Source organism: Vitis riparia, chromosome 8 (genome assembly GCF_004353265.1).
Source record: "Vitis riparia cultivar Riparia Gloire de Montpellier isolate 1030 chromosome 8, EGFV_Vit.rip_1.0, whole genome shotgun sequence".
In the NCBI taxonomy this organism is placed as follows: domain Eukaryota; kingdom Viridiplantae; phylum Streptophyta; class Magnoliopsida; order Vitales; family Vitaceae; genus Vitis; species Vitis riparia.
The window spans coordinates 4568636-4589115 of record NC_048438.1 but is presented as its reverse complement, the minus strand read 5'-3'; the positions used below and the strand labels follow the sequence as shown (position 1 = coordinate 4589115).

At 35.9% G+C, this 20480-nt stretch overlaps 1 protein-coding gene across 5 annotated transcripts; it reads left to right on the top strand.

The window, feature by feature from the left end:
• The first annotated feature begins 14416 nt into the window (after positions 1-14416).
• Positions 14417-19948, top strand: LOC117920785 (sucrose-phosphatase 1-like). Of its 5 annotated transcripts, none has more exons than XM_034838414.1 (10): positions 14417-14608; positions 14822-14900; positions 15221-15290; positions 15368-15667; positions 15844-15945; positions 16114-16308; positions 16461-16751; positions 17723-17906; positions 19320-19366; positions 19449-19948. In XM_034838414.1, the coding sequence occupies exons 3-10, from the start codon at positions 15231-15233 to the stop codon at positions 19542-19544; spliced, it is 1275 nt and encodes a 424-aa protein (XP_034694305.1). In that variant the 5' UTR covers positions 14417-14608; positions 14822-14900; positions 15221-15230; the 3' UTR covers positions 19545-19948. The 5 variants fall into 5 exon arrangements, with proteins under 5 accessions (XP_034694305.1, XP_034694307.1, XP_034694304.1 ...); XM_034838416.1 differs by having other exon boundaries at positions 15186-15290; XM_034838413.1 differs by lacking the exon at positions 14822-14900.
• Positions 19949-20480: the final 532 nt, after the last annotated feature.

Genomic DNA, 20480 nt, shown 5'->3' with positions numbered 1-20480 from the left:
CATCATATTCGAAGTGAATAGATAAGTTGGAAAGATCACCTGTGATATTATGAGAAGCGACCGAATCAAGTAACCAATTTTTGTCATTGCCAGTAAAGGTTGCAGCACAATTGATGGAGGCATTATGTGAATGGAGTTGAGGATAGGACTTTGCAGTGTGGCCCAATTGGTCACAAATTTGACATTTGGGTTGGTAACGCCAATTGGAGTTGTTGGGCCACCTAGAGTTGTTGGAGCGACGTCCATCACGCTGGGCTCCATTTGAGTTGCGGCCTGGTTGAGAGCCTTGAGGCCCACGGTGATAGCCAGTTTGCTTGAAAGACCACGGGTGACTCCCCCTTGTGGAAACTACTTCGTCTTCGTGAAATTTGTAGAAGAAACCAAGTTCTGCATCACAGCTTCCAAGTGTCATAAGTATGCCTCGTGTCTAACCAAAAATCATGCCAGTGATGATTCTCAGGCTCGAATAGAATATACAATATCTCGAAAATCTGGACCTAAGCCATTCAACACATAAAGGGTTAGGTCATCATCCGAAATTGAATGATCAATAATGGTTATTTCATCAGTCAGGGCCTTCACAGCATAGAGTAATCGATCGATCTCCTCACTGGATTAAAGTGAGTTCCTCCTTTAACTGCGCAGCACATGTTCTTGATCGACTAACATATAGAGTTTTTAATTTTTTCCAAGCTTCATGGGAGGTCTTTGTCTTAGCAATAAGTGGTGTGATTGAAGGAGATGTGAATGCTAGAATAGCACTCAGGATAAGTTTATCCTGTCGGACCCGGTGGATTTTGTGCAGCTCATCAATAGGAGTAACAGCGGAGAAGGGGCACCGAAGGGTGCCTTCAACATAATCGAGTAAATTGTAACCAATAAGGAGTGCTTCAAATTGAGCACATCATTGAGGAAAGGTGGATGAAGTTAATTTTTCATTGATTTGGGTTGGGATATTGAGAGCAATTAGGGGTTTATTGGCTACAGAAGGAGGTTGAGTATTGAGATTAAAGTTTGGAGTTTAATTAGAGGAGGAAGACATGGTGATAACTTGGATCGATGGCTCGTTTGAGATCAACGCTCTAATACCATATAGAGAAACAAATATTGTTGTAGTTTCAATGAAGAATTTCCAACACCTTTTATTGATAGAAACTCTATGTTATATAGAGAGTGATTGAGAAGCTAGTTTAGGAAACATATACACGGTAAGGCTAAATCTATGTTACTGTTACAATATAAAACTATATGATTCAAATTTAGAAACGATAAGGCTAAATCTATGCCATTGTTACAATATACAGCTATATAATTCAAATTTAGAAACAACACCAAATATAGAATTGAATGAAAAAATATTTGGCATGATTTTAGGCTAGGAATGCACTGTTTTGGTTTGAGTAGGATCTACGCATGCTTCCCTTATACTAACAAACTAAAATGTAGATTTAGGGCTATGGAATTTCCTAAGAAGAAAGTTAGATGTTGATTCCTGTCTCGACTCAAGGTTTCTTTTGCTAAAATGAGAGAGAGAATGGGACAACTAAAGTCGGGTCAGGTGGTTTTTTCTAAAATTATCAAGTTTCATGATTTTTATTTATTTATTTAAGTCTGATGTGGAGACTATTTGGTTACTGATGCAATAAATATCGGGAACAATTTGGGCATATAAAATTTACTCAGCACAAAGTGCACAATTCTCATATTATTTTGTCCATTAATGATTGCTTTCCATATTTCATAAACTTGGGCTCTAAATACCATATATTTTATAAATAAGGGACCTAAAACACAAGTTTCCCAATTAAAAAGATAAGGTATGCTTTGAGCCACTAGATCAAACGCTAAACTGTAAAAAAAAAAAAGAGACTAAAAAGTAAGAAAAATATCAATTTTGATTGTGGGTTTGTTTGGTTGTATTTTAATTTTTGATTTTTTTAAAATCACAATTTTTACAATTATAAAATTCTTTATGCCCTTACAAATTTAAAATTTGAAATAATAATTTTTTTTAGCATCTTAATTTTTTTAAGTCATTATCTTTTTAAGGTGGTGCTACATTTTATATAGAAGTGATTATTATTTTCTATATATTTTTCTTTCATATGTTAGAATCTTGAAAATCAAATTATTGAAGATAGAGTTTGTTTTCCAACCATTCTCGAAAGCAAAAAAAAAAAAAAAAAACTATTTTTGAGAAAAAAAAAAAGGAAATATGTTTGATAGTGAGAAAACACTTTTTTATTTTTATAAATAGAAACTATCAAATTTTTTTATAACATCTTTTAATTGTTTTTTCTTGTTTTAAAAAATAATTAAAAATAAAACACAAGATACAAAAGTTATTTTTAAAAAATATTTCAAACTAAAGAAAACAAATGTGTTGACAATATTTTAAGCTTTTAAATATATTTATGTTGTATAAAACATGAAAGAATAATTCGAAAAAAATTATTTTTTAGAAGCATTTTAGAAACATTTCTGAGTCAAAGTTTTTTATTTGTGTTTTTAAAGAAAAAACGAATAGGGCCTTCGAATGATGAACAAGTATGGGTGCATTCACTCATAGAAAATGGGATCAACCCCCACCCGCACAAGCAGTAGAGCATGTGGTTTAATTCGATGCAAAACGAAGAACCTTATGAGAAAAGCTAGTGCATGCTTTGAAAAGGAGTCAAAAAATAATTCATTCAAAGAATGGTTAAATCTCATAGATAAAACACATTGAGGAAATAGAAATATATGAAATTGATCACCATATGAAATGATAATAGGGCACAAAAACTTCACAATACACATACATACAAGATGTTCTTTCTTTTCAGCAATTATTTATGCTATGCTTCCTATGTATGCATTTCCAACATCCAATCACTCAACAATTGAAAGAAGTTTTCTCCACCAAACATTCTTCAAAAACTTGTCCTACAAAAACAATCATTCATTTTCCAATCATGAGACTCACCTTGGCCAATTCTTCATTTCTTGAACAATATTTTTATCTGGGAGTGCATTAAAACATCTCTCATAACATAAAATAAATGGAAGCAAAAACAAAACAATGTACCTGGTAGAGGAAGACCAATGAGTTTGTTAGAAAATAGGGAGGAAAGGAAACGATGAAAGCCAACAATTCCTGCAAACCTCCATAACATACATAATTGTACAAAATCACCATTTTTCGATCACATCTGATTGAGTTTCAGATTCAAATCTGAAGTCCCTAGATATGAAATATCGGCTGAAAATGCAATTTAGGTTGTCATTTTCCCACTCCAACCCCTCCCACCACCTTGAATCCCCCTTAATTATTTTTGAAATGTTGGTTGCACTATTGGAATTCAATGGCAACTTCCTTAGATTTGGACAACCAAACACAGTGATACTTACGAGGGAAGAAAATGGCAAGACCCACCTATAGATACTCTTTAGATTTGGGAGATCAGACAACTGCAGTGCCACAAGTCTTGAGAATATATGGAGATTTTGATGTTCAATTTCTGAGTCTCCACACTCATCACCCCTCTATAATTTCTTCCATTTCATGACTCTAGCGAACCCACAACATCTCAAGGCTTGAAGCATAAATAAGCCATGTCAAGTCCAAGAATTGACACCTTGAAATATTTACAGACACAAGGTTGTGGAAGTTTGAGTTTGAAATATGACCTCAAGACAATCCCATATTTATTTTCACATGTTCCAAATCATAACACAGTTTCCAAGTTGAAGCTCCTCGAGTCTTTGTAAAGTTGAAAGTGGAAGCTCCACCACCTTGAAACCCCGGGACATGTTCATTTCTAGACGTCGTATGCACTTTTGCACCCTCAGGGAGGTGAGAAATTTTTTAATAGTTGGGACTATATGTAAGCTAATACTTATCTCACTCAGGTATTGCAAGCACTCCAACTCCTGCAACACTACTATAAAGCCAGTTGAAAGAATATGGCCTTCCTCATATTCCTTAATATCCCATGTAGTGTATGATATCATACTAAACATAAGCAAATTTGAAAGACAAGATATCACATTTGGTGGAATTACTTCAATCCTTCTTACATGGTTTAATATCAAACACCTTAGTTCTGTCATATTCTTCAGCTCTATAGGCACCTTTTTTATGCTTGTCCATGCTAGATTCAGATATTCCAAACTCTCTAATCTACAAATCTCCAAAGGTAACTCCACTAATTTTCTATTACCCTTCAAATCCAAAACTCTTATGACAAGCATGAATTGGAAGAATCCTATTGGAAATGACTTCATACCATTATTTCTCAAAATCAAAGTTTGGAGATTAAAGAAACAGAGTGATATAGAGAGTTCTTCATTGATATTAAAGTGCCATAATGAAATCCTTTGTGCTTCTTTCCATTTCATAGTTTCATATGCTTCAATCAACTTAACATTTTTTATGACAAAAATTTTGTGTTTTTCTTCCCCATAATCACATGATAATTGTCAGCCCCTTAGCCACTTGACTGAAATTTGGAGGAAATGACCTCATTGGTAGGCCTTACACCCATGAGAGTCTAGACAGAGTAAAGATGGCCTGGAGATTTGGTGGTTCAAACCCTAGGAGCTAAGTGAGAAGGCCATGTGCGAACTAGACACGCACTGCGAGTGAGCTAGACGCGCACCGCGCAAGCAACCGTGAGCGAGCCAGACAAGCATCAAGCGCGCACCGTGTGCGTACTAGATGGGGCACTGCGCGTGCACCAGGCTTATGTGGGCTATGGAGTTGGTGCAGATGGAAGCTAAGGCTTATTTTGGAATTTAATTTATATTTATTTAAATATTCCATTATGCCTCCTCAAGCATGTATGATGTCTCATCTAGACATTTTGAAAATGACCCATATTGCTCTTTAAGAGGAGAGGGGGGGGGGGGGGGGGGGGGGGAAGGGGGGGAGGAGGAGTAAATGACTCAAGGGGGCACCATGGCATGACCTTGGGTGTGCCTAGGACACATGGACGGAACTCGAGCACGCACACATGGGCTTCACGACATGTGTGGTGTGCACCTCGTGGCCGCAACGACATGGGGCCTGGTGTGACCTATCTCTTCCCCGCGTAAGCACGAGGGCGCCTAAGCCTTAAGCGGTGAGCTAGCTGAGGAAGCCATGGGTGCAATGCCATGGCTTGATGGGACATTGGACAGTAGCTGACTCACACCCATGATGCCTACGTACAGCACAAGGGCGCAATGCCCTGTGCACCAAGAGGGATCAGCCATGGGCGCAACGCCATGGCTCGTTGCTATGGAGCTTGACCTAACAGAGGGAGCTAGAAACATGCCCAGGACATGGGCACCTTGACATGACATGGACTCACACATCAGTGTGGGGAAGGCACACTGATGCATCAAATACCTAGTTAGTTGGTTGGTGCATGCTACTTAGTTCAGAAGGCCTTGATCAAAGACACGTTGGTGGGCACCCAGTCACAAGAGGCACCTTACGTGGAAGGAGACAACTTGTTAGAGGAGCTTGAGAAGATGGCAGCTAGCCAGTGCTGCTAGCTAGTGACAACAAATGATCAAGTCAGCAATCAACTTCAGTTGACTAAAAGATGGCTGAGGTGCTGATGACTAGTGCAAGTGGGTGGTTACACGAGCAGACCACCATCTGGGTGGTGGGTGGTTATGCAAGTAGTTGTGGGCGGTTCTGGCTAGTTGCATAACCACCATATTGGCTCCATGTTTTGAATTTTGAAATTCAAATGTAAACTACAGGTTGGGTCATTTAAAAGGACCTCTTACATCCTTGAGAGAGTATGAGAGATGAGGGATGAGTCTCTGAATGCTTAAAGGTGTAAGCATTGTACCTAGGGAAAACAATTTTGTATCTTGTAGTGAGTTTAATACAAGTTGGGAAGGATCCCATAATTTTTTGTGTCCTATTACTGTGTTTTTCTAAGGGTAGGGAAGAAAGGTTGGCTAAGGAAGGGTCCTTAGCACCGCACACTCTGAAAAATTTAGGGTGATATTCAGGTATATGAAAATAACCATAGAGCCATGTCACAGATCACATCATGCATCTTACAAGTGTCTCTGGATACATCAGCTTCCAAGACACATGCAAGTTTTAAGCTTCTAATAATCTCATTTCCTTGATTGCGTGCTTCATATATATCAGCAAATTTGTTCAGAAACCTCTCCCCTATCCAAAGATCTATGAGGCTTTTATTCCAAATTTTATGGTTTTTAGGGAATATAGAACAATATAAGAAACATGATTTGATGGTATCATCATCTAAGCAATTGTAACTGAATTTCATAATTGGAAAGACTTGATCTCCCATACCTGAAAACTTTGCAGGGTAACTCTTCAGCACTTGTATTGCTTGCTCCCATTCTCGAGGGGTTTTCCTACTAGCCATTGATCGCCCCATGATGATGAGGGCAAGTGGAAATCCTTTTCATTCTTCAACAACAATCTCAACAAGCCTTTTAATATCCGGATGAGAATTTATGATATTCTTACTAACCTTGTCACAGAATAGAGCAAACGCTTCATTTGGTTTCAAACACTCTACTCTAATCTTTTTATGAACTTCCATTTGGTCACATACTTGTTCATATCGCGTAGTGAGTATTACTTTGGACTTAGTTTGATTGCTCAAATGAGGGATCCGATCCCCACTTCTAAGAGATCAAGTTGCTCCCACATATCATCAAGCAATATCACGAACTTTTTGGCTTTCAACAACTTAAATATTTCTGCAGCATTCTCTTCCTTGTAACTATTCTTCCATTTGTCATCTGGGGTTGGTAATTTCTTCAGAATCACTTCTTGAATTTTTTTCTATGCTAATTGGATTCAACACCACTATCCAAATCACTACATCAAAATTATTTCCTTGACCAAAATACTCATTATTGATTTTCTGCAAGAGGGTAGTTTTTCCAACACCCCCAATTCCGTACAAGCCAATACTCGTTACTTGCTCATCTTCCAGACATCTCCAAACCTTTTCAAACATCAAGTCTAAGCCCACAATCTTCTCCATCGGCCTTTCATCCACCGGATCACAAGGCAACCTCTGAGCCACAACATCAAAATGCCCTTTGCCCTTTAATTTAGTCACAACATCAATCTTTTTAGTCACAATCTTCCCCAGCCTATAGCTGTTGGAATTTTTATGTGTGGACTTACATAATCAATTTGATAATGCCATAAATCAGTGTTAATTTAATTTTTGCATTGTGGTCCATAATGAGGCTAGACACATTATTGCTTAATTCACTTGACTGGCCCATTAAGTCAAGTGGTCCAAACTATGTATGTGTGATATGTGTAATATATATATATATATATATATATATATATATATATATATATATATATATATATATATATATATATATATATATATATATTATTTTTATTTATATATATATATAAGGGAAAAAAGTAGGGTGGCTATCCTATTCTGTTCTGTTTTTCTCTTTCGGACTGAAGAAGAGAACATACTGCACGAACGATCTCTTCAGAGCACACACAGTTTTGGGTGTAGGAAGGGAAGAGTCAATTGAACCCGGGGTTTCTTTCCTATACGAATTGAGCGCATCCTTGAACACCAAAAGAAGACAAAAATGACTTTCTATGGGATCATTCAAGGTCAGCTTTTCTTGATTCCGAATTTTATTGCATGCTTTAATGTCTTTCATGAGATCCTATTTGTGATTTAAATTTTTCCAACAATTGGTATCAGAGCCACCATGGATGACATTTAAGCTACATTTTTGTTTGGATTATTTAGGGTTTCCATTTTGTTTTGGAAGCTAGTTTTTAGGTTTTTTTGTTTGGTGTTAATTCTCCGTTTTGAAGCCAACTTGATGTTGGAGACTTGTAGAAAACACGTTTTGGAGGAAAACCCATCATTTTTTTGGTTTTTTGGAACTCAATTGATGGGATTTTGAAAATTAAGGTTTTTTTATGGTTCTTCGTTTATGCGTTTTTGTGCAATTTTTTCGTTAAGATTGATGGATTGATGTTTGAGGATGGAAAATCGGTTGTTTGCGTCGAAAATTGATATTTTTTTTGGCCAAATTTTTTTTTCTTCTCCAGATCTGTTCAGCCCGAACCAAGTATGTTCAGCCACGGAGAAGATGATGACGTCATCATGACATCATTAAAAAAACAATTTTTTTTTTTTTTGTCTTGGCATTCTTGGAAAGATAATGCATATGTTGGAATTATTATGCATTCATTAAATTTGTCTTTATTGGGACAATTATTATTATTATTATTGTTCTTTTGGGCATAATATTTGTGTTATACCAATAATGTTGTCCTAAGCTATTTTGTTGAATATCTCAATTTATTATGACATTGAAGAACACTTGTGTGATTGCCTATCGCAATTCCAAGTGTGTCAAGTTGTGCAAATTGAGATATTTTGAATTCATCATGACAATAGTGAACATATATGTGGTTGCTTATCGTGATCCTATATGTGTCAAATTGTCTTTGTTGAGATATTTAATCTCCCACATTTTTTATTGTTTTATTATTGTGATTACTAAGGTCCATACGAGTATTGTAATTGTCTTATTGATGATTATAATATTTGGTAGGATGCTTAGATTGGTGAAGGAAATTAATTATATATTATGAATCGTACTAATTTTATTTACCCTTTCGGTAATAAAATTAGTACATCTTGGTTGTGATATTTAATTAGTTGTCCTTATCGTTGTGGAATTTTCAAAATTCCAAGCTACTGGTAAATTGAGTAATTCTAGAAACTAGCAAATAGCATGATTTTGTAGTAACATGCATATTGTTTAATTTTGTTGTTTTCTAGCTACTAACAATCTTGGTATTACTCTACAATAGTCTGCCATCAAGCCTCTTACTGGAAATAATTTTGAGGAATGGTATAAGTCCTTTAATGTGCATATGACTCTGCACAATCTAGACTTAGCTTTGAGAGTTGATGAGCCAAGTAAGCCCACTGATATGAGCTCTGCAGATGAAAGATCCTTCTATGAGAAATGGGAGCACTCTAATAGGAGTTATTTGATGGTGATGAAATACACTATGGATAAGTCCATTAAAGAATGTGTGTCAAAAACAGAAAGGGCCAAAGATTTTTTGGAATATGTGAAGGCCAATTATACCAAGACTGATAAGGTAGAAATGACAACTTACTTGAATGCAAACATGATTGAGACTAATATTGTTGATGTTCATGCCAATTCTTGGTGGTTAGATATTGGTGCCACTATCATGTTACTAATTCTTTGCAAGAGATGACAAAGAAAATGAGGTCGCCAAAGCATGAAGAATTTGTGTATATAGGTGATGGAAGCAAAGTGAAAGTAGAATTTTTTGGCATGATAAAGCTAAGATTGGCCACCGAAAGCTTTTACTGTTACACGATGTTGCTTACATACCCTCACTTAGGAGGAATTTGATTTATGTATCCATTTTGGATAAACATGGTTACTCTTTCCACTTTGGATGTGGAAAAGTGGATATTTTTAGCAACTCAGTTTTAATTGGCAATGGTGTTTTGTTTAGCAATATTTATAGTCTTAATTTGCATCATGGTCCTTAGTGTGATTTATCTTATATTAATTCTGTTGTTTGTTGCAAGCGTGCTAGAATGAATTTGAGTTCTTCTATGTTATGGCACAAACGCCTAAGTCATATTTCTAAGCAAAGATTAGAGAGATTGCTTAGAGATGGTGTGCTTTCTAATCTTGATTTCTCAGACTTCAAGACTTGGGTTGTTTGCTTAAAGGGGAAGATGACAGCTAAGACAAGAAATAAGAAGATTGATAGGTGTGGAGGCACTTTAGACTTGATCCACACAGATATATGTGGTCTATTGACACCAACTGCTTTAGGGGGTTATAAATATTTCATCACTTTTATTGATGGTTTCTCTAGATATGGTTATGTTGAACTAATCCATGAGAAATCTGACTCCCTAAATGTGTTTAAGGCCTTTAAGGCTAAGGTGGAGTTATAGTTGGGAAAACACATTAAAGTTGTGAAGTCTGATAGAGGTGGTGATTATTATGGGGGATATGATGAGACTGGACAAAATCTTGGACCATTCGCTAAGTTTCTGTTGGAATGTGGCATTGATGCTAGATATACAATGCCAAGCACTCCTCAATAGAATGGGGTTGCAGAAAAGAGGAATCGCACATTGTTGGATATGGTGAGGTGCATGTTGTCTAATTCCTCCTTGCCATAATTTCTATGGGGTGAAGCCTTAAGGATTGCAACATATATTTTGAATCAAGTGCCCAGTAAGTTTGTGCCTTTGACACCTTATGAGCTATGGTCAGAGAAAAAACCGAGCCTTCATAATTTCCATGTTTAGGGATGTAAGGCTGAGGTTAAGCCATATAACCCACAGTCAAAGAAACTTGATCTTAAAACCATCAGTGGTTTCTTTGTTGGTTGTTACATTGGATCAAGGGGTTCCAGATTTTATTGTCCATCTCATACCACCAAGATCATTGAGTCAGACAAGGTTGTATACTTTGAGGATGGAGTTAATGTTGATCCAAATTTTATGCCTCGTGAGATACCTTTTGGACAAGAGCATGTTGTGATTCCTTTTCCTACATCTCATGTTCCAAATGTGGATGTTCCTATTGTCCAACAGCCAACCACTAATCAAGGAGAGCATGGTGATCAAGTGGAACCTGGCATTCCTATTGATGATACTGTTGTTGATGGGATTCCTTTGAGAAGATCACAAAGGGTTCGTAGGTCAGCTATTTTAGATGACTACATGATTTATTTGCAGGAGCATGAGTATGATGCTTCTGATCCAGTCACTTATCAAGAAGCAATTCATTGTCCTCAATTCACTTCTTGGAAAGAAGTCATAGATGATGAAATGAATTTTATGTATATGCATGGAGTTTAGGATTTGGTTGACTTGCCACATGGTTGTAAACCAGTTGGGTGCAAGTGGGTTTTTAAGACCAAACGTGATTCTAGCTGGCGAATAGAGAGATGTAAAGCTAGAATTGTGGTTAAAGGTTATAGTAAAAAAGAAGGGATTGATTTTAAAGAAACCTTCTCACCTGTGTCGACCAAGGACTTTTTTAGAGTGATTATGGCCATAGTAGCTCATTTTGATTTGGAGCTACATTAGATGGATGTCAAGACAACTTTCTTGAATGGTGATCTGGATGAGGACGTGTATATGGAGCAACCTATTGGTTTTATAGAAGTTGGAAATGAACACTTAGTTTGCAAGCTCAATAAGTCAATTTATGGTCTTAAACAGGCTTCGAGGCAGTGGTATCTAAAGTTTGATAGGATTATCACCGAAAATGGTTTTAAAGAGAATACAGTTGACAGATGCATATATTTGAGGGTCAGTGGGAGTAGTTATATATTTCTTGTTTTATATGTTGATGATATACTACTCACATCAAATGATTCTGACTTGTTGATTGAGACAAAACACGTATTGTCAACCCATTTTGACATGAAGGATCTTGGTGAGGCTTCTTATGTTTTGGACATAAAGATTCTTTGTGATAGGGCTAATGGGGTGCTTAAATTATCTCAAAGAACCTATATTGAGAAGATATCGAAGAGGTTCAATATGCACAACTATAGTTCTATTAGAGCACCAATTGTGAAGGGTGATAAGTTTTCAAAGGCTCAGTGTCCTCAAAATGATGATGAGAGAGAGGAAATGAGAACCATTCCTTATTCATCTGTGGTTGGTAGCCTTATGTATGTTCAAATATGTACACGCCCTGATATTGCTTTTGTTGTGGGCATGTTGGGAAGGTACTTGAGCAATATTGGGAGTCAACATTAGAAAGCTGCTAAGAAGGTCCTTAGGTATTTGCAAGAAACTAAGGACTTAATGTTGACATATCGATGCACCAACATACTTGATGTAGTTGGGTTTTGTGATGCTGATTTTGCTGGCTACATAGAGGATAAAGAAATCCACTACGGGCTATATTTTTATGATGGCATGAGGAGCTGTATCTTGGAAAAGTGTCAAGCAGACACTTACCGCATCCTCAACTATGGAGGTAGAGTATGTGGCATGTGTATGAGGCTTGTTGTCATGCTATGTGGATGCGAAATTTTATTTTAGCTTTAGGAGTTGTTGACTCCATTTCTAGACTGTTGAAATTTTTTTGTGATAATTCCGCAGCTGTTGCTTTCTCTAAGAACACTAGGAGTATTTCTCGCTCCAAACATATTGATGTAAAGTTCTATTTTGCTAAGGAGAAAGTGGTAGAGTCTCTTATTGATATTGAGCACATGTCCACAAAAAGTATGTTGGCGGATCCACTAACGGAAAGGCTTACCCATAGTTGTGTTTCAGGAACATGTATCTCAAATGGGGTTGTTGGAAGCCTAGGTTGTATTAAGTTAGTGGGAGACACTTATGGTATTGTAATATTATGCTATTGTTGGAAGGATTGCTATTATTGTATATTTCCCTATGAATCAAGCAATGAAGCATATATGATTGCTTTTGTTTTTGTTTTGATGAGATTCTATGGGACATTGATTTATGATTATGTATATGCTGTGATGTTTGATTATGTAGTCCAAGTGGGAGAATTGTTGAAATTTTTATGTGTGGACTTACATAATCAATTTGATAATGCCATAAATCAATGTTAATTTAATTTTTGCATTGTGGTTCACAATGGGGCTGAACACATTATTGCTTGATTTCTATGGGCTCACCCTAATTCACTTGACTGGCTCATTAAGTCAAGTGGTCCAAACTGTGTATGTGTAATATGTGTAATATATATATATATATATATATATGAATTATTTTTATTTATATATATAAGGAAAAAATGTAGGGTGGCTATCATATTCTGTTATGTTTTTCTCTTTGGGACTAAAGAAGGGAACGTACTACACGAACGATCTCTTTAGAGCACACACAGTTTTGGGTGTAGGAAAGGAAAAGTCAATTGAACCTGAGGTTTCTCTCTTACATGAATTGAGCGCATCCTTGAACACCAGAAGAACACATGAATGACTTTCTATGGGATCAATCAAGGTAAGCTTTTCTTAATTCCAAATTTTTATTGCATGTTTTAATGTCTTTCATGAGATCCTGTTTGTGGTTTAAAATTTTCCAACAGTAGCTTGACCTGCAATTCTTAGGACAGGTTCCGAGACATTGTTGTTGGATTTCTTGATCCCCATTTTGCAATATTTCTTCCACTTCAGCTTCCGTGACCTGTATAGCTCGGAGCCAACCATCCACTTCATGCGTATGCCTACTCTGTAGTTGCTCCTCACGCTCAATTCTTCCCATCACATCCTTACTTAAGTTGCTCAATTCCCTCGTTAAGCTCTTCAAAGACTTGAGATTTTCTTCAAGCTCACGAATATAAATGACTCTCTTGGCGGTGCAATCCCACAAGTGGGTGGCGACGTCCAGGATTGGGCTCACACAATCCATTGCTTGAGGGGATGACAGAAAAAAGGATAATTGACTGAAAAGAGAAGAGATGGTGAGTGGGAGTAATGGATCTAATGAATAACAGTTGCTTTAACAACAAGCCAAAACAGAGACGGAAAAAACATAAGGTGAGGGCGACCTCAAAGGCATTTTGTGGAACCCTAGGAGTAGGTGGGTGACAGTGGTCAACAATTCGTAGTGAGCATCCAAAGAGTTAGATGGGAGTCTTGGATTTTTAATGTGAGCGAGACCCTATTCCAGTGCATTAAATAAGAATTATTTTTTCTAAAATTCACTTTTCATACAAATTTGCATGACTTTTTAAGGATCTCTTTTTATTTATATTTTGTAAATTAGCATGTTTACATAATTCCCTTCATGAAATTAAATATTAAATAAATTATAAATAGGTGAGTAATTGGGTTAGGATTAGATGGTTACAAACTCCCCATATTCGGCAAGCCCTCCATGGGCCATCCACTTGGGCTATCATTGCGGCCCAAAGTAATAGATAGAATAACCCAATACCTTATATTTAAAACTTTATATTATTTTTTATATGCCATTAATTAATAAAATTTATTTTAAGTCATAATAAACAAATGTAATATTGTTAGGATATTAAATACATAAATATAATAAAACTTTCAAAGATAAGGGATTTCTTGTAAATTTTTATTACTTTGGTTGTTAAAAAAAAGTACTAAGTAAGAAAATTTCCTTTATATACAAGAGAAAATAAGTTAAATTAATTTTTAAAAAGTATATTAAAATAATATACTAAACTTTTTTTTATCCTTTAATTGCATATTTTCCTTAATATATTAAAATAATTTATTAAATTATTTTTTCCTTTAATTGTATATTTTCCTTAGATTTTTCTTGGACTATATAAATTTTGTTGGGGCACGAGTGTGACAAACCGACAAATAGTCATCGGAATGGAAAAATTCAGACAAATTTCGGAGTGAGAAACGCATTTCTAACGGAATAACGAGGGGAAGTACACTTGCGCTTATCTCCGTGCATTCTTTTATGGCCAACCCCATTTGATGTCGTGGCTTCACATGCACGAAAGCTGCCACGATTCCATCTCCTTTTATCTACTCACCAGCCACAAAATTGTCCTTTGCCCTAACCCCAGTTTTCAATCCAATTTGATTTTTCTGGTAATTTTTTTTTTCAATTCCCATTTCTTGTAGAATTCATTTTAGCGGTTTCTGGAATTCTAGCGGCTCCAGATTTCGGTGTATTGCATCATCGTATACTACTCGTTTTTATTTATCCTCTTTGTTCTGTTTGGTTTCCGAGAAAGTGTGGCAAGAACGGAAGATGAATTAAAATTTTCAATCGTAGATTTTTATTCTCTGTTTATGGTCCAGGAAGAGATTATAAAATTGATGGATTCTTATTGCTCTGTTTCTGCGCTCGTATAAGGATTTTTCATTCTGCTCTTCTATAGTAAGTCAGTATTTCTGTTGTAAATTGTTTGAAAGAAACTTATGGATTTTGAGATTTAATGGTGGCAAAAGAACAGATAATGAATTTAAATTTTGAATAAGATGTTTTCTGCTTGGCTTGTGATCCCTGAAGGCAAAATTAAATTGATGGGTTCTTATGCCTCTGTTTCTGCGCTCTTGGAGAGATTTTTCAAGCTGCTCAATCACAATTCAAATTTTTATATTTTTTATTTTTTAGAAATAACTTGTAAATTCTGAGATTTTGTCTTTATGCTCACTGTTTTAGACCGGTATGGATCACTTATATGATTACTGGATTAGGTGGTGAATCATGGATCGCCTCAACAATCCTGCTCGTCTCATGATAGTTTCAGATCTTGATCATACAATGGTGAGTCTTGCAATTGTTTTGATGCTAATACTGCAGTGGTTTTATTTTATTTTCATTCGAACTCTATGCTTTTGCAGGTTGATCATCACGATTCCGAGAATCTTTCTTTGCTTAGGTTTAATGCCTTATGGGAAGCCAACTATCGACATGATTCTCTACTAGTTTTCTCAACTGGAAGGTCACCTACCCTTTACAAACAGTTGAGGAAAGAGAAACCCATGTTAACCCCGGATATAACAATAATGTCTGTGGGAACTGAGATAACATATGGAAACTCAATGGTCCCGGATAATGGTTGGGTTCAATTTCTAAATCAGAAATGGGATAAGAACATAGTCATGGAGGAAACAAGAAAGTTTCCAGAACTAAAACTTCAGGTATAGCTCATTCATATTATAATTTTTTTGGTTAAGAGTTATTTTTGGGTTGATAACAGGCATTGGCTTTATCTTTTGAAAGCAATTGAAAAGTATATAAACACACTGGATCAATTAAAGAAATGGTGTATACATTTTGCAATTTTCTTATAGTTGAAGTTTATGCGGTAATGCAGTCAGAAACAGAGCAACGACCCCACAAGGTTAGCTTTTATGTTGATAAAGATAAGGCTCGGGATGTGATGAGGGCTCTTTCGGAACTATTGGAAAAACGTGGGGTAAGATTTAATTTTGGGTGTGAATTTTGTTGCATAAAAATTGTTAACTTTATTTGGAAGTTGTGTGTATTTAGATAAATGTATATTCATCTTATATCTTGTCACCATATGTTTCCGAAGCTTCTTTTCTTTTCCTTTAACTTTCAATTTTTGCTTGGTTTGTGGCAGTTGGATGTCAAAATAATTTACAGTGGGGGGATGGACTTGGATATATTATCCCAAGGTGCTGGAAAAGGACAAGCTCTTGCATATTTGCTAAAGAAGTTTAAGGCTGAGGGGAAACTGCCAAACAACACTCTTGTTTGTGGTGACTCTGGAAATGATGCTGAACTTTTCAGCATTCCTGACGTTTATGGGGTCATGGTTTGTAGTTCACTTAGTTCATCATTATATTTCAATTTTGACATCATAGTTTAAAATTGTGAGGTTGTCTTTATAAATTTTTCTGTTTTGAAACTTTATTTATTTGTTTGTTTATTTTATTTTTTAATTTTTGTTTTTTTTTTAACTTGTAGGTGAGCAATGCCCAGGAAGAGTTGTTGCAGTGGCATGCTGAAAATGCTAAAAATAACCCTAAGATAATCCATGCAACTGAAAGGTGTGCATCAGGGATCATACAAGCAATTGGTCAGTTTAGCCTAGGTCCAAATACATCTCCAAGAGATCTGAAATGCTCCTCAGAATGTAAGATGGAAGACACCAATCCTGGTCATGAAATAGTGAAATTTTACTTGTTCTATGAGAGATGGAGGCGTGCAGAAGTTGAGAATTCTGATCAGTCTCTAGAAAAGCTGAAAGCAGTTTGTGTAAGTTTCAGATCCCTTTTCTCTTCAGTTAAACATGTCTATCGGGTTTATTTTTCTTGAGCAATGTCCATTGTCTAGGACTTCTTTACAGGGGAAACATCTCCATTTTTTGCATGCATGAGTTTTGAGTACATAAATTTTACTGGAGTATCTATAGTTTGAATATGTAAATTTATAGGTGAAAAGAACATGAGTAAATGTTGATGGCTTTATTCTATATCTATTTTGAACAATGATTAATTTGTGCTATATTATCTGATCATATTGCCAAGGTCTTGAATCCAGCTGTTTAAATTTATAAAGATGACTATTTTGTGCTATTATAAGTGTTGTTCTATGTTTCTCAAATATTATATAAGATATTTCGACAGATTGTACCTATGGGATTCAGATCTGACCCTCATACTGTTAACAGCCTTTTAGTTGGTAGACATATGAAAGAGTTAGATTATACATCTGGCTCCCATTCTGCCATGTACTTTTTTGTATGGATTAAAATTAGCAGAATTTGGAGACCTAGTAATTGAAGAAATTTTTTTGAGGCCTCATATTCTTACTGTATCATTACATTAAAAAATGAAATTGTCTGTAAATAATGAAGCTATCTGTGTGGCCACTTGTTCATACCTAGATCATATACTCTTAAATGGGCAATGTTATTTTTTCTTTCTTCGTTGTTTCATGGAATTGAACCTAGAACATCCCCTTATTTGAGCCACACGGTAAGGGCTGTCCATGCTTACATTGTATATTGTTTCCAAACCCCAATAGGAAAAGCTTGTTGATTGACCTAGAACACAATTGTGATTCTGACCTTTCTTATTTCCATTCTACACTGGCTATGGGCTTCTCAAACATTATAATTGCAGATAACTTTCTCATTTAATTCACTCATTCATTCCTGTGTCTTCTCAACTAGTCTATCTCATACTTTCTTGCCAATTTTCAATTTTATTTTATTTATCCCACAGTATCCATCTGGTGTTTTTATTCACCCATCTGGTGTTGAGCGACCTCTTCATGATTGCATAAGTGCAATGAAAAACTGCTATGGTGACAAAAGAAAAAGCTTGCGGGTCTGGGTGGATCGGGTTTCATCTGCACAGATCAGTTCAGACACTTGGCTAGTGAAGTTTGATAAGTGGGAATTATCTGGTAATGCCCAGTTTTCTGACAAATTGTCTTTTTAACTTCAGCTATTTCCCACTTTCCCACTTTCCCTCCATTGTTTTGTTGCATTTACTTCAATACATTTTCTTAGTTAGTTGATGTGTTGGTGTCTTTCATTGTTCTGTTACACACACACACCCTTGCTCTTTCTTCTATAGTTAATTCGCAGAAGGCATGAAAGCCTTTCCCATTCCTGTAATGCTATCATTTTTAGTTTTCTATCCTTGTAATGCTATGATTTGAAGTTTTCTTGTATAAGAAATAGATAACTATCTATATCAATTGGGTGTTGAATTCCTTATCAATTCAATATGGTTGATCTAGGGATGTTAGTGTGGTTATGTTTTAATTTAATTTAATTTTTATTTTGAACTTTGTAGATGGGATGGTAGTTGAATCTAGAATAATGAACCTTATATAGTTGCTTGCCAGAAAAGGATACAGCTTTACTCAAACTTATAAAAGTGCAGTAGAATTAGATCTTTAAATTTTGGTTTGAGTTGTTCCTCATTTTTCCTTTCTTTTTTTCTTTTTTTCTCTTTTTTTTTTTTTTGTTTTTTTTTTTTTGTTTGTATGTTTAAAACCTGTTGGCAGATTGTTACAAGCATGTAAATGTGGAGAAAAGAGCAATTATTGGTTATTAAATGTTTTCTAGATTATATGCTTTAATTTCTGTGCATCTTGATCTGCCTACCTGCTTCTTTTATTTTATTTGTTTGTTATATTTATGTTATTTTATATTAATTTTAGAAAAGAGATGCATTTTTTGGGACTCGTGTCCATTTGTTGAATGACTTGGAAAATTAATTAAATGGCTGAAGGAACTTGAAGTAGGCTGGTTATCCATTTCCTTTTCATGTTCTGTGGAGCAAAAACTTAAGAATAGCATACTGACACCACAATCATGATGATGCATTTGCATTAGCCATCAAGCTATTTCAATATTTTCATTTCCAAGGTTTTATTTAAACCTAGGAGCAATACCTGCAGATCTCTCATTATTGGTAACCAGTGTCATTGGTCAACCATGCTGATGTAAACTAAGGCTTTCAGGTTACCTTTTGAGATACCCAAGAATCCTGATTGTTGTTTCACTGACTGATTTTCTTGCCTCAAGTTGTGAATGAAACTATAATTACGAGAACCATTTTTTTTTTTAATAGTGGTAGTTTTTGGATAGTTTTAAAATTCCCAAAAACTGCCCTCCCATTTTCTCATTTACTGGGTCAGGTTGGGTCAGCCCACTTGGGCACTCAAACCCAACTCCAACACATGCTATAAAGTATTTGTAGAAATAATGGGAAAAATTCAGTATAGTTTTCCAAGTTAATGCAGAAGGATGTCTTCTCATCATTGTAATTTATCTGATGTCCTCTAACAAGTACCAAAATTTTGTAGGTGAAGAATGGCAGTGTTGCATGACCACGGTTATATTAAGGTCCAGGGTAAGATTTTAGATCACAATGCAATGGCATCCAATTGAGGTGCATTTGGTTGGTCTTGTATTGATTGATTTGTGGATTTCAGGCCGCAAGTCTTTCGGATGGTTTCACTTGGATGCATGTGCATCAGACATGGCTGGAAGGCTCTGGTGCTAAAGATCAAACAAATTGGCTTTTCTAGATTCCAAAGACTCCGAGATCTAGTACTAAACCATAAATATCCTTCTATTAGAATAAATGCAAAATCTTATGATGGTGATTTATTTTTGGTAATCCTTAGTCCTTTTATCACCATCTATGAAATAATTATCAAGTGGAGATTTATGATAAGGGCTCTGGTTATATTCCTTCACATGTTTTCCTGATCCTATTTTTCTGCTTAATAAAGGGAAAGCCATACCATTAGATTGGTTGTGTGGAGCATATTTACAGTAGTTGAAAGCTTACATAGTACTTGGGATGATGGTGATACTCAGATTGTATAGTATTTGAAAGCTTTTGCTTATGGGGCGAGGATGAGATTGTTCAGTTTATTTTTTTTGAAGTTACTATATATTTATATGCAATATCAAAGTTTTCACAGCATGTTCATATCTTTAATACAATAGTTTTTAAGATAGTCTTTATATTTTAATTTTTATTAAAATACTGAATAAAAATATTTCCTTGTGCCCACGGCCCAGGGCATGTTGGTGGTGGCATGCCCAAACATAAACAAGGTGATGTGGCTAAGAAAACATATTCATGGCGTAGTATGCGGCTGGTGATGTGCATTGATGGGAACTTGGCTCAGTCAGCCTTGATGGATCAAAGCGGGTTGAGTGGCACGAGTTGTAGCAAGGGCGTGCATGGTGGGCAGTGGACGGTGCTGCAAGTGCACACAATATTATCAACATTGCATGACCTATGGGCATGACATGTAGCAATGGTATCGGCACACCATTTAGAACGTTCTTTGAAAGGTGGGTTGGAGGTTGTTCACTTGGGAGTAACCAAAGGGTGTAGGTTAAAGCATGGTGTGGGGGCACATCCAAGGCACACCTAGACTCTCCACGAACAAGCACAAGGCAATGTTAGGGCTTGTACTCGCCCAAGTGCATAATGACTTGGGGCAAGG